Raw genomic sequence first — 15,549 nt, 5'->3', positions numbered from 1 at the left:
TCCATAATATAGACCATACTGACTCATAAGGCTCAGAATGGTAGACCATCGATCTCCATAATATATCATATACTGTCTATAGTCCATCCTGCACACTCCATAATCTCTCAGAATATATAATACCATCGACTCATATAGTCCATCAGAATGTCCTACACCCATATATCTCATAATATATAATATACTGTCTATAGTCCTCGTCCTGCACTCATATATCTCCATAATATATAATATACTGTCTATAGTCGACTCATAATCTCCATAATATATAATATACTGTCTATAGTCCTGCAGACCATATAATATACGATAGTCTCATAATATATCATAATGGTAGAGTCCTCGACACTCATAAGGCTCCATAATATATAATATACTGTCTATAGTCCTCGTCCTACACTCCATATATCTCCATAATATATAATATACCATCACTCTATATATCTCCATAATATATAATATACTGTCTATAGTCCTACACTCCATATATCTCCATAATATATAATATACTGGTAGACCATCGTCCCTACACTCATATATCTCAGAATATATAATATACCATCTATAGTCCTAGTCCTACACTCATAAGGCTCATAATGGTAGATACTGTCATAGTCCTACACTCCACTTCATAGTCCTCGTCCTATCCATCTCCATAATAATGGTATCACCATAATATATAATATACTGTCTATAGACTCTATATATAATATATAATACCCCAGTCCTCGTCCTACACCCATATATCTCCATAATATACTGTCTATAGTCGTCCTACACTCCATATATCTCCAGAATATATAGACCTATAGTCCTCGTCCTGCACTCCATAATCTCCATAATATATAATATACTGTCTATAGTCCTGCACTCTCAGAATGGTAGTCCTACACTCATATATCTCCATAATATATAATATACTGTCTATAGTCCTCGACTCTATATATCTCCATAATATATAATATACTGTCTATAGTCGTCCTACACTCATAATCTCATAATATATAATATACTGTCTATATATCCTAATATATAATATACTGTCTATAGTCTACACTCCATATCTCCATAATATATAATATACTGTCTATAGTCCTCACTCCATATATCTCCATAATATATAATATACTGTCTATAGTCCTAGACTCTATATATCTCCATAATATATAGATACCATACTGTCTATAGTCCTACACTCCATATATCTCCATAATATATAATATACTGTCTATATATCTCCATAATCCTGTCTATAGTCCTGCACTCCATATATCTCCATAATATATAATATACTGTCTATAGTCCTCGTCCTACACTCCATATATCTCCATAATATATAATATACTGTCTATAGTCCTCGTCCTACACTCCATATATCTCCATAATATATAATATACTGTCTATAGTCCTCGTCCTGCACTCCATATATCTCCATAATATATAATATACTGTCTATAGTCCTCGTCCTACACTCCATATATCTCCATAATATATAATATACTGTCTATAGTCCTACACTCCATATATCTCCATAATATATAATATACTGTCTATAGTCCTACACTCCATATATCTCCATAATATATAATATACTGTCTATAGTCCTACACTCCATATATCTCCATAATATATAATATACTGTCTATAGTCCTCGTCCTACACTCCATATATCTCCATAATATATAATATACTGTCTATAGTCCTCGTCCTACACTCCATATATCTCCATAATATATAATATACTGTCTATAGTCCTCGTCCTGCACTCCATATATCTCCATAATATATAATATACTGTCTATAGTCCTACACTCCATATATCTCCATAATATATAATATACTGTCTATAGTCCTAGTCCTACACTCCATATATCTCCATAATATATAATATACTGTCTATAGTCCTCGTCCTACACTCCATATATCTCCATAATATATAATATACTGTCTATAGTCCTGCACTCCATATATCTCCATAATATATAATATACTGTCTATAGTCCTACACTCCATATATCTCCATAATATATAATATACTGTCTATAGTCCTCGTCCTACACTCCATATATCTCCATAATATATAATATACTGTCTATAGTCCTCGTCCTACACTCCATATATCTCCATAATATATAATATACTGTCCTGCACACTCTATATCTCCATAATATATAATATACTGTCCTACACTCCATATATCTCCATAATATATAATATACTGTCTATAGTCCTAGTCCTGCACTCTCATATATCTCCATAATATATATCTCCATAATATACTGTCTATAGTCCTAGTCCTATCATAATATATAATATACTCCATATATCTCCATAATATATAATATACTGTCTATAGTCCTAGTCCTGCACACTCATATATCTCCATAATATATAATATACTGTCTATAGTCCTAGTCCTACACTCCATATATCTCCATAATATATAATATACTGTCTATAGTCCTAGTCCTACTCCATAATAATATAATATACTGTCTATAGTCCTCGTTCTGCATCCATATCTCATAATATATAATATACTGTCTATAGTCCTCGTCCTACACTCCATATATCTCCATAATATATAATATACTGTCTATAGTCCTAGTCCTACACTCCATAATATATAATGGTTACTCCATAATATATAATATATACTGTATATTACCATAGAGACAAGCATATATTATTATATACTGTATATTACCATAGAGACAGGCATGATATGTCTAATATTATAATATACTGTATATTACCATAGAGACAAGAATGTTACTAATATTATAATATACTGTCTATAGTCCTACCATAGATCTCCATAATATAGATATGTTATAATATTATAGTATACTGTATAGTATTACCATAGAGACAAGTCCTACACCATATTCCTAATATATAATATACTGTATAGTCCTACCACTAGAGACAGGCATGATATGTCTACTAGTATCCTACAATATACTCCATATTATAATATAGAGACAAGAATGTTACTAATATATAATATATATAGTCCTCGTCCTACTCATATATACCATAATAGACATAGCATGTCCTATATATTACCATATATAATATACTGTTATATTCCCATAGAGGCAAGAATGATATTACTGTCTATAGTCCATAGAGACAGGCTCATATATGTTACTATTATTATAATATACTGTCTATATTAGACCATAGAGACAAGCTGTAATGTTACTAAGATTATAATATACTGTATATTACCATAGAGACAAGCATGTTACTAATATTATAATATACTGTATATAGACCATAGAGACAAGCATGTTATTAATATTATAATATACTGTATATTACCATAGAGACATATATGATATGTTACTAATATTATAATATACTGTATATTACCATAGAGACATGGTATGATATGTTACTATACTTATATATATAGAGACTCATATATTACCATAGAGACAAGTCTATGTTACTATATATTATAATATACTGTATATTACCATAGAGACAGGCATGATATGTTACTAATATTATAATATACTGTATATTACCATAGAGACAAGCATGAAATAATATACTAATATTATAATATACTGTATATTATACCATAGAGACAAGCATTATATAATATACTGTATATTACCATAGAGACAGGCATGATATGTTACTAATATTATAATATACTGTATATTACCATAGAGACAAGTATGTTACTAATATTATAATATATAATATATTACCATAGAGACAAGGATGTTACTAATATTATAATATACTGTATATTACCATAGAGACAGGCATGATATGTTACTAATATATAATATACTGTATATTACCATAGAGACAAGCATGATATTATAATATATAATTTATTACCATAGAGACAAGCATTATATTATACTGTATATTACCATAGAGACAAGTATGTTACTAATATTATAATATACTGTATATTACCATAGAGACAAGCATGTTACTAATATTATAATATACTGTATATTACCATAGAGACAAGCATGTTACTAATATTATAATATACTGTATATTACCATAGAGACAAGCATGTTACTAATATTATAATATACTGTATATTACCATAGAGACAAGCATGTTACTAATATTATAATATACTGTATATTACCATAGAGACAAGCATGATACTAATATTATAATATACTGTTTATTACCATAGAGACAAGCATGATATTATAATATACTGTATATTACCATAGAGACAAGCATGATATTATAATATACTGTATATTACCATAGAGACAAGCATGATATTATAATATACTGTATATTACAATAGAGACAAGCATGATATTATAATATACTGTATATTACCATAGAGACAAGCATGATATGTTACTATTATTTCAGCTCTTGTATGAATTAAATGTAAATAGACAGTAAAAATCACGATTTAACATTCAGAGGACATGGTATTGTGCTGCCAAAATATCCCAGGGGACAGTTTTGATTCCCAATCTAGTAATACAGTATTCTCCTGCTGATCTTTTGCTCTGCCATATAAATGGAAACATTCTATTCAGGACAAAACATTCATTTCTTTCGGAGTCAAATCTCACATTTTCCATCTCCTTGAGCTTCTATCGTGAAGGTGTTTCAAAGTGTGTCTTTGGCATCAGTGTTAAAATCTTCACATTTCATATCTTCTAACTAGCTCCCATCTCTCTTCATATCCCCCTCGTTAACCTGATTCTCCAGTATCTAACTACCTCCCCCATTAACCTGATTCTCCAGTATCTAACTACCTCCCATCTCCCCATTAACATGATTCTCCAGTATCTAACTACCTCCCCATTAACCTGATTCTCCAGTATCTAACTACCCCACCATCTATCCCATTAACCTGATTCTCCAGTATCTAGCTACCCCCATCTCCCCATTAACCTGATTCTCCAGTATCTAACTACCTCCCCCATTAACATGATTCTCCAGTATCTATCTACCCCCCATCTCCCCATTAACATGATTCTCCAGTATCTAACTACCCCCATCTCCCCATTAACCTGATTCTCCAGTATCTAACTACCTCCCATCTCTCCCATCATACTAACTACCTCCCATCTCCCCATTAAACTGATTCTCCAGTATCTAACTACCCCCCATCTCCCCATTAACCTGATTCTCCAGTATCTAACTACCCCCCCATCTCTCCCATTAACCTGATTCTCCAGTATCTAACTACCTCCCATCTCTCAAATTAACCTGATTCTCCAGTATCTAACTACCCCCCCATCTCTCAAATTAACCTGATTCTCCAGTATCTAACTAACCCCCCCCATCTCTCCTCATAAACCCCCCCCATTAATATCTTATCTGTCAGACTTGATTGGTTTGTGTGAAAGAGCAAGGATCTCTGAAGTTCTTGGTCCTTCACAGGATCACACAGCTTGACCTGGCCGGTTCACTGAGGAGAGAACGAAGGAGAATGTGAAAAAAAAATAGTTGTTCACCTCTGCTCTATATCAGGGTAATTACACTGTAACAACACCAGGATAGAGTGGACAGAGGGTTATAGTTCCTCTGCTCTATATCAGGGTAATTACACTGTAACAACACCAGGATAGAGTGGACAGAGGGTTATAGTTCCTCTGCTCTATATCAGGGTAATTACACTGTAACAACACCAGGATAGAGTGGACAGAGGGTTCTAGTTCCTCTGCTCTATATCAGGGTAATTACACTGTAACAACACCAGGATAGAGTGGACAGAGGGTTCTAGTTCCTCTGCTCAGGGTAATTACACTGTAACAACACCAGGATAGAGTGGACAGAGGGTTCTAGTTCCTCTGCTCAGGGTAATTACACTGTAATAACACCAGGATAGAGTGGACAGAGGGTTCTAGTTCCTCTGCTCAGGGTAATTACACTGTAACAACACCAGGATAGAGTGGACAGAGGGTTCTAGTTCCTCTGCTCTATATCAGGGTAATTACACTGTAACAACACCAGGATAGAGTGGACAGAGGGTTCTAGTTCCTCTGCTCAGGGTAATTACACTGTAACAACACCAGGATAGAGTGGACAGAGGGTTCTAGTTCCTCTGCTCTATATCAGGGTAATTACACTGTAATAACACCAGGATAGAGTGGACAGAGGGTTCTAGTTCCTCTGCTCTATATCAGGGTAATTACACTGTAATAACACCAGGATAGAGTGGACAGAGGGTTCTAGTTCCTCTGCTCTATATCAGGGTAATTACACTGTAATAACACCAGGATAGAGTGGACAGAGGGTTCTAGTTCCTCTGCTCAGGTTAATTACACTGTAATAACACCAGGATAGAGTGGATAGAGGATTCTAGTTCCTCTGCTCTATATCAGGGTAATTACACTGTAATAACACCAGGATAGGGTTCTAGTTCCTCTGCTCTATATCAGGGTAATTACACTGTAATAACATCAGGTTAGAGTGGACAGAGGGTTCTAGTTCCTCTGCTCTATATCAGGGTAATTACACTGTAATAACACCAGGATAGAGTGGACAGAGGGTTCTAGTTCCTCTGCTCTATATCAGGGTAATTACACTGTAATAACACCAGGATAGAGTGGACAGAGGGTTCTAGTTCCTCTGCTCTATATCAGGGTAATTACACTGTAATAACACCAGGATAGAGTGGACAGAGGGTTCTAGTTCCTCTGCTCTATATCAGGGTAATTACACTGTAATAACACCAGGATAGAGTGGACAGAGGGTTCTAGTTCCTCTGCTCTATATCAGGGTAATTACACTGTAATAACACCAGGATAGAGTGGACAGAGGGTTCTAGTTCCTCTGCTCTATATCAGGTAATTACACTGTAATAACACCAGGATAGAGTGGACAGAGGGTTCTAGTTCCTCTGCTCTATATCAGGGTAATTACACTGTAATAACAGCAGGATAGAGTGGACAGAGGATTCTAGTTCCTCTGCTCTATATCAGGGTAATTACACTGTAATAACACCAGGATAGAGTGACAGAGGGTTCTAGTTCCTCTGCTCTATATCAGGGTAATTACACTGTAATAACACCAGGATAGAGTGGACAGAGGGTTCTAGTTCCTCTGCTCTATATCAGGGTAATTACACTGTAATAACACCAGGATAGAGTGGACAGAGGGTTCTAGTTCCTCTGCTCTATATCAGGGTAATTACACTGTAATAACACCAGGATAGAGTGGACAGAGGGTTCTAGTTCCTCTGCTCTATATCAGGGTAATTACACTGTAACAACACAGGATAGAGTGGACAGAGGGTTCTAGTTCCTCTGCTCTATATCAGGGTAATTACACTGTAATAACACCAGGATAGAGTGGACAGAGGGTTCTAGTTCCTCTGTTCTATATTAGGTAATTACACTGTAATAACACCAGGATAGAGTGGACAGAGCGTTCTAGTTCCTCTGCTCTATATCAGGGTAATTACACTGTAATAACATCAGGATAGAGTGGACAGGGGGTTCTAGTTCCTCTGCTCTATATCAGGGTAATTACACTGTAACAACATCAGGATAGAGTGGACAGGGGTTCTAGTTCCTCTGCTCTATATCAGGGTAATTACACTGTAACAACATCAGGATAGAGTGGACAGGGGTTCTAGTTCCTCTGCTCTATATCAGGGTAATTACACTGTAATAACACCAGGATAGAGTGGACAGAGGGTTCTAGTTCCTCTGCTCAGGTTAATTACACTGTAATAACACCAGGATAGAGTGGACAGAGGGTTATAGTTCCTCTGCTCTATATTAATTACACTGTAATAACATCAGGATAGAGTGGACAGAGGTTCTAGTTCCTCTGCTCAGGTTAATTACACTGCAATAACACCAGGATAGAGTGGACAGAGGGTTCTAGTTCCTCTGCTCAGGTTAATTACACTGTAATAACACCAGGATAGAGTGGATAGAGGATTCTAGTTCCTCTGCTCTATATCAGGTAATTACACTGTAATAACATCAGGATAGAGTGGACAGGGGTTCTAGTTCCTCTGCTCTATATCAGGTAATTACACTGTAATAACACCAGGATAGAGTGGACAGAGGGTTCTAGTTCCTCTGCTCAGGTAATTACACTGTAATAGCATCAGGATAGAGTGGACAGAGGGTTCTAGTTCCTCTGCTCTATATCAGGGTAATTACACTGTAATAGCATCAGGATAGAGTGGACAGAGGGTTCTCGTTCCTCTGCTCTATATCAGGGTAATTAATAATAATAATAATAATATATGCCATTTAGCAGACGCTTATCCAAAGCACACTGTAATAACACCAGGATAGAGTGGACAGAGGGTTCTAGTTCCTCTGCTCAGGTAATTACACTAATAACACCAGGATAGAGTGGACAGAGAGTTCTCGTTGCTCTGCTCTATATCAGGGTAATTACACTGTAATAACATCAGGATAGAGTGGACGGGGGGGGGTTCTAGTTCCTCTGCTCTATATCAGGGTAATTAGACTGTAATAACACCAGGATAGAGTGGACAGAGGGTTCTAGTTCCTCTGCTCATATCACTGGTAATACACTGTAATAGCATCAGGATAGAGTGGACAGAGGGTTCTAGTTCCTCTGCTCTATATCAGGGTAATTACACTGTAATAGCATCAGGATAGAGTGGACAGAGGGTTCTAGTTCCTCTGCTCTATATCAGGGTAATTACACTGTAATAACACCAGGATAGAGTGGACAGAGGGTTCTAGTTCCTCTGCTCTATATCAGGTAATACACTGTAATAGCATCAGGATAGAGTGGACAGAGGATTCTAGTTCCTCTGCTCTATATCAGGTAATTACACTGTAATAACACCAGGATAGAGGACAGAGGGTTCTAGTTCCTCTGCTCTATATCAGGTAATTACACTGTAATAACACCAGGAGATAGAGTGGACAGGTAATTCCACTGGGATCTCCTAGTTCCTCTGCTCTATATCAGGTAATTACACTGTAATAACATCAGGATAGAGTGGACAGAGGGTTCTAGTTCCTCTGCTCTATATCAGGGTAATTACACTGTAATAACATCAGGATAGAGTGGACAGAGGGTTCTAGTTCCTCTGCTCTATATCAGGGTAATTACACTGTAATAACACCAGGATAGAGTGGACAGAGGGTTCTAGTTCCTCTGCTCTATATCAGGTAATTACACTGTAATAACACCAGGATAGAGTGGACAGAGGGTTCTAGTTCCTCTGCTCTATATCAGGGTAATTACACTGTAATAACACCAGGATAGAGTGGACAGAGGGTTCTAGTTCCTCTGCTCTATATCAGGTAATTACACTGTAATAACACCAGGATAGAGTGGACAGAGGGTTCTAGTTCCTCTGCTCAATATCAGGGTAATTACACTGTAATAACACCAGGATAGAGTGGACAGAGGGTTCTAGTTCCTCTGCTCAATATCAGGGTAATTACACTGTAATAACACCAGGATAGAGTGGACAGAGGGTTCTAGTTCCTCTGCTCTATATCAGGTAATTACACTGTAACACCAGGATAGAGTGGACAGAGGGTTCTAGTTCCTCTGCTCTATATCAGGGTAATTACACTGTAATAACACCAGGATAGAGTGGACAGAGGGTTCTAGTTCCTCTGCTCTATATCAGGGTAATTACACTGTAATAACACCAGGATAGAGTGGACAGAGGGTTCTAGTTCCTCTGCTCTATATCAGGTAATTACACTGTAATAACACCAGGATAGAGTGGACAGAGGGTTCTAGTTCCTCTGCTCTATATCAGGTAATTACACTGTAATAACACCAGGATAGAGTGGACAGAGGGTTCTAGTTCCTCTGCTCTATATCAGGTAATTACACTGTAATAACACCAGGATAGAGTGGACAGAGGGTTCTAGTTCCTCTGCTCTATATCAGGGTAATTACACTGTAATAACACCAGGATAGAGTGGACAGAGGGTTCTAGTTCCTCTGCTCTATATCAGGGTAATACACTGTAACAACACCAGGATAGAGTGGACAGAGGGTTCTAGTTCCTCTGCTCTATATCAGGGTAATTACACTGTAATAACACCAGGATAGAGTGGACAGAGGGTTCTAGTTCCTCTGCTCTATATCAGGTAATTACACTGTAACAACACCAGGATAGAGTGGACAGAGGGTTCTAGTTCCTCTGCTCTATATCAGGGTAATTACACTGTAATAACACCAGGATAGAGTGGACAGAGGGTTCTAGTTCCTCTGTTCTATATCAGGGTAATACACTGTAACAACACCAGGATAGAGTGGACAGAGCGTTCTAGTTCCTCTGCTCTATATCAGGTAATTACACTGTAATAACATCAGGATAGAGTGGACAGGGGGTTCTAGTTCCTCTGCTCTATATCAGGGATACTTACACTGTAACAACATCAGGATAGAGTGGACAGGGGGTTCTAGTTCCTCTGCTCTATATCAGGATAGAGTAATTACACTGTAACAACATCAGGATAGAGTGGACAGAGGGTTCTAGTTCCTCTGCTCAGGTAATACACTGTAACAACACAGGATAGAGTGGACAGAGGGTTCTAGTTCCTCTGCTCAGGGTAATACACTGTAACACCAGGATAGAGTGGACAGAGGATTCTAGTTCCTCTGCTCTATAAAGGGTAATTACACTGTAATAACACCAGGATAGAGTGGACAGAGGGTTCTAGTTCCTCTGCACAGGGTAATTACACTGTAACAACACCAGGATAGAGTGGACAGAGGGTTCTAGTTCCTCTGCTCAGGTAATTACACTGTAACAACACCAGGATAGAGTGGACAGAGGGTTCTAGTTCCTCTGCTCAGGGTAATTACACTGTAATAACACCAGGATAGAGTGGACAGAGGTTCTCTGTTCAGTTCCTGTGAGTTCTAGTTCTATATCAGGGTAATTACACTGTAATAACACCAGGATAGAGTGGACAGAGGGTTCTAGTTCCTCTGCTCTATATCAGGGTAATTACACTGTAATAACACCAGGATAGAGTGGACAGAGGGTTCTAGTTCCTCTGCTCTATATCAGGGTAATTACACTGTAATAACACCAGGATAGAGTGGACAGAGGGTTCTAGTTCCTCTGCTCTATATCAGGTAATTACACTGTAATAACACCAGGATAGAGTGGACAGAGGGTTCTAGTTCCTCTGCTCTATATCAGGGTAATTCACTGTAATAACACCAGGATAGAGTGGACAGAGGGTTCTAGTTCCTCTGCTCTATATCAGGGTAATTACACTGTAATAACACCAGGATAGAGTTCCTCTGCTCTATATCAGACACTGAGGGAGTGGACAGAGGGTTCTAGTTCCTCTGCTCTATATCAGGGTAATTACACTGTAATAACACCAGGATAGAGTGGACAGAGGGTTCTAGTTCCTCTGCTCTATATCAGGGTAATTACACTGTAATAACACCAGGATAGAGTGGGACAGAGGGTTCTAGTTCCTCTGCTCTATATCAGGTAATTACACTGTAATAACACCAGGATAGAGTGGACAGAGGGTTCTAGTTCCTCTGCTCTATATCAGGGTAATTCCACTGTAATAACACCAGGATAGAGTGGACAGAGGTTCTAGTTCCTCTGCTCTATATCAGGGTAATTACACTGTAATAACACCAGGATAGAGTGGACAGAGGTTCTAGTTCCTCTGCTCTATATCAGGGTAATTACACCCAATAACACCAGGATAGAGTGGACAGAGGGTTCTAGTTCCTCTGCTCTATATCAGGGTAATTACACTGTAATAACACCAGGATAGAGTGGACAGAGGGTTCTAGTTCCTCTGCTCTATATCAGGTAATTACACTGTAATAACACCAGGATAGAGTGGACAGAGGGTTCTAGTTCCTCTGCTCTATATCAGGGTAATTACACTGTAACAACACCAGGATAGAGTGGACAGAGGGTTCTAGTTCCTCTGCTCTATATCAGGTAATTACACTGTAATAACACCAGGATAGAGTGGACAGAGGGTTCTAGTTCCTCTGCTCAATATCAGGGTAATTACACTGTAATAACACCAGGATAGAGTGGACAGAGGGTTCTAGTTCCTCTGCTCAATATCAGGGTAATTACACTGTAATAACACCAGGATAGAGTGGACAGAGGGTTCTAGTTCCTCTGCTCTATATCAGGGTAATTACACTGTAATAACACCAGGATAGAGTGGACAGAGGGTTCTAGTTCCTCTGCTCTATATCAGGGTAATTACACTGTAATAACACCAGGATAGAGTGGACAGAGGGTTCTAGTTCCTCTGCTCTATATCAGGGTAATTACACTGTAATAACACCAGGATAGAGTGGACAGAGGGTTCTAGTTCCTCTGCTCTATATCAGGTAATTACACTGTAATAACATCAGGATAGAGTGGACAGAGGGTTCTAGTTCCTCTGCTCTATATCAGGGTAATTACACTGTAATAACACCAGGATAGAGTGGACAGAGGGTTCTAGTTCCTCTGCTCTATATCAGGGTAATTACACTGTAATAACACCAGGATAGAGTGGACAGAGGGTTCTAGTTCCTCTGCTCTATATCAGGGTAATTACACTGTAATAACACCAGGATAGAGTGGACAGAGGGTTCTAGTTCCTCTGCTCTATATCAGGGTAATTACACTGTAATAACACCAGGATAGAGTGGACAGAGGGTTCTAGTTCCTCTGCTCTATATCAGGGTAATTACACTGTAACAACACCAGGATAGAGTGGACAGAGGGTTCTAGTTCCTCTGCTCTATATCAGGGTAATTACACTGTAATAACACCAGGATAGAGTGGACAGAGGTTCTAGTTCCTCTGCTCTATATCAGGGTAATTACACTGTAATAACACCAGGATAGAGTGGACAGAGGGTTCTAGTTCCTCTGCTCTATATCAGGTAATTACACTGTAATAACACCAGGATAGAGTGGACAGGGGTTCTAGTTCCTCTGCTCTATATCAGGTAATTACACTGTAACAACATCAGGATAGAGTGGACAGAGGGTTCTAGTTCCTCTGCTCTATATCAGGGTAATTACACTGTAACAACACCAGGATAGAGTGGACAGAGGGTTCTAGTTCCTCTGCTCTATATCAGGGTAATTACACTGTAATAACACCAGGATAGAGTGGACAGAGGGTTCTAGTTCCTCTGCTCTATATCAGGGTAATTACACTGTAACAACACCAGGATAGAGTGGACAGAGGGTTCTAGTTCCTCTGCTCTATATCAGGGTAATTACACTGTAATAACACCAGGATAGAGTGGACAGAGGGGTTCTAGTTCCTCTGCTCTATATCAGGGTAATTACACTGTAATAACACCAGGATAGAGTGGACAGAGGGTTCTAGTTCCTCTGCTCAGGTTAATTACACTGTAATAACACCAGGATAGAGTGGACAGAGGGTTCTAGTTCCTCTGCTCTATATCAGGTTAATTACACTGTAATAACACCAGGATAGAGTGGACAGAGGGTTCTAGTTCCTCTGCTCTATATCAGGGTAATTACACTGTAATAACACCAGGATAGAGTGGACAGAGGGTTCTAGTTCCTCTGTTCTATATCAGGGTAATTACACTGTAATAACACCAGGATAGAGTGGACAGAGGGTTCTAGTTCCTCTGCTCTATATCAGGGTAATTACACTGTAATAGCATCAGGATAGAGTGGACAGAGGGTTCTAGTTCCTCTGCTCTATATCAGGGTAATTACACTGTAATAACATCAGGATAGAGTGGACAGAGGGTTCTAGTTCCTCTGCTCTATATCAGGGTAATTACACTGTAATAACATCAGGATAGAGTGGACAGAGGGTTCTAGTTCCTCTGCTCTATATCAGGGTAATTACACTGTAATAACACCAGGATAGAGTGGACAGAGGGTTCTAGTTCCTCTGCTCTATATCAGGGTAATTACACTGTAACACCAGGATAGAGTGGACAGAGGGTTCTAGTTCCTCTGTTCTATATCAGGGTAATTACACTGTAATAACATCAGGATAGAGTGGACAGAGGGTTCTCGTTGCTCTGCTCTATATCAGAATATTTCATTCATTCAGATCTCGGACGTGTTATTTTAGTGGTCCCTTTATTTTTTTGAGCAGTTATATATATATATATATATATATAACTACCTATATATTCTGCACGAACCCACCTCTGAACGACAGCATTATCATATATACGGTACATTCTATATGAACCCACCTCTGAACGACAGCATTATCATATATACGGTACATTCTATATGAACCCACCTCTGAACGACAGCATTATCATATATACAGTACATTCTATATGAACCCACCTCTGAATGACAGCATTATCATATATATACAGTACATTCTGTAAGAACCCACCTCTGAATGACAGCATTATCATATAAATAGTACATTCTGTAAGAACCCACCTCTGTAATGACAGCATTATCATATATATACTGTACATTCTGTACAAACCCACCTCTGAACGACAGCATTATCATTTAAATACAGTACATTCTGTAAGAACCCACCTCTGAACGACAGCATTATCATATATATACAGTACATTCTGTAAGAACCCACCTCTGAATGACAGCATTATCATATATATACTGTACATTCTGTACAAACCCACCTCTGAATGACAGCATTATCATTTAAATACAGTACATTCTGTAAGAACCCACCTCTGAATGACAGCATTATCATATATATACTGTACATTCTGTATGAACCCCCACCTCTGAATGACAGCATTATCATATATATACAGTACATTCTGTACGAACCCACCTCTGAATGACAGTCATTATCCTCTTGGATGCTGCCCATGCTTCTGTGGAGCGGTAGGTCTGGAGGGGGTCTGAATGGACAGGGGGGCCATCCTCTTCCTCCCTGGGGTGGTTGGTGGTGTGGAGGTGGTAGTTTGGTTCTTCTGGTCCTCTACAAAGCAGCGTAGAGGTCTCCTGACCAGATCATCTCTCTGATGGACCACTGTGTTCCTGGACTTTAACTGACTGGAGAGACCACAGACAGATTATCAACTGACTGAGAGACCACAGACAACATGTTAGAACTGTAGAGACGACAGACAACATGTTGAACAACTGACTGGAGACCACAGACAACATGTTAGAACAACTGACTGTAGAGACGACAGACAACAACTGACTGTAGAGACGACAGACAACAACTGACTGACAGACAACAACTAGAGACCACAGACAACAACTGACTGGAGAGACCACAGACAACAACTGACTGGAGAGACCACAGACAACAACTGACTGGAGAGACCAGACATCCTGACCAGACATCTCTGACTGTATGGACCACAGACAACATGTTACAACAACTGACTGGAGAGACCACAGACAACATGTTAGAACAACTGACTGGAGAGACCACAGACAACAACTGACTGTAGAGACCACAGACAACATGTTAGAACAACTGACTGGAGAGACCACAGACAACAACTGACTGGAGAGACCACAGACAACATGTTAGAACAACTGACTGGAGAGACCACAGACAACATGTTAGAACAACTGACTGGAGAGACCACAGACAACAACTGACTGTAGAGACCACAGACAACATGTTAG

The 15,549-nt window shown here is 38.7% G+C and overlaps 1 protein-coding gene across 1 annotated transcript in view; it reads right to left on the bottom strand.

Moving 5' to 3' along the window:
* Positions 1-14,750: 14,750 nt before the first annotated feature.
* The window catches only part of LOC127922883 (rho guanine nucleotide exchange factor 39-like), an 11,809-nt gene continuing 11,010 nt past the window's right edge, over positions 14,751-15,549 (bottom strand). The window contains exon 3 of the mRNA XM_052506841.1: positions 14,751-14,958. Coding sequence (XP_052362801.1) covers positions 14,751-14,958 — 208 coding nt within the window. The remainder of the gene's footprint in view (positions 14,959-15,549) is intronic.

This window comes from Oncorhynchus keta, unplaced genomic scaffold, assembly GCF_023373465.1.
Source record: "Oncorhynchus keta strain PuntledgeMale-10-30-2019 unplaced genomic scaffold, Oket_V2 Un_contig_27527_pilon_pilon, whole genome shotgun sequence".
Taxonomy (NCBI): Eukaryota; Metazoa; Chordata; class Actinopteri; order Salmoniformes; family Salmonidae; genus Oncorhynchus; species Oncorhynchus keta.
Note: the sequence above shows the minus strand (reverse complement) of the source record. Positions and strands in the feature narration are given on the sequence as shown.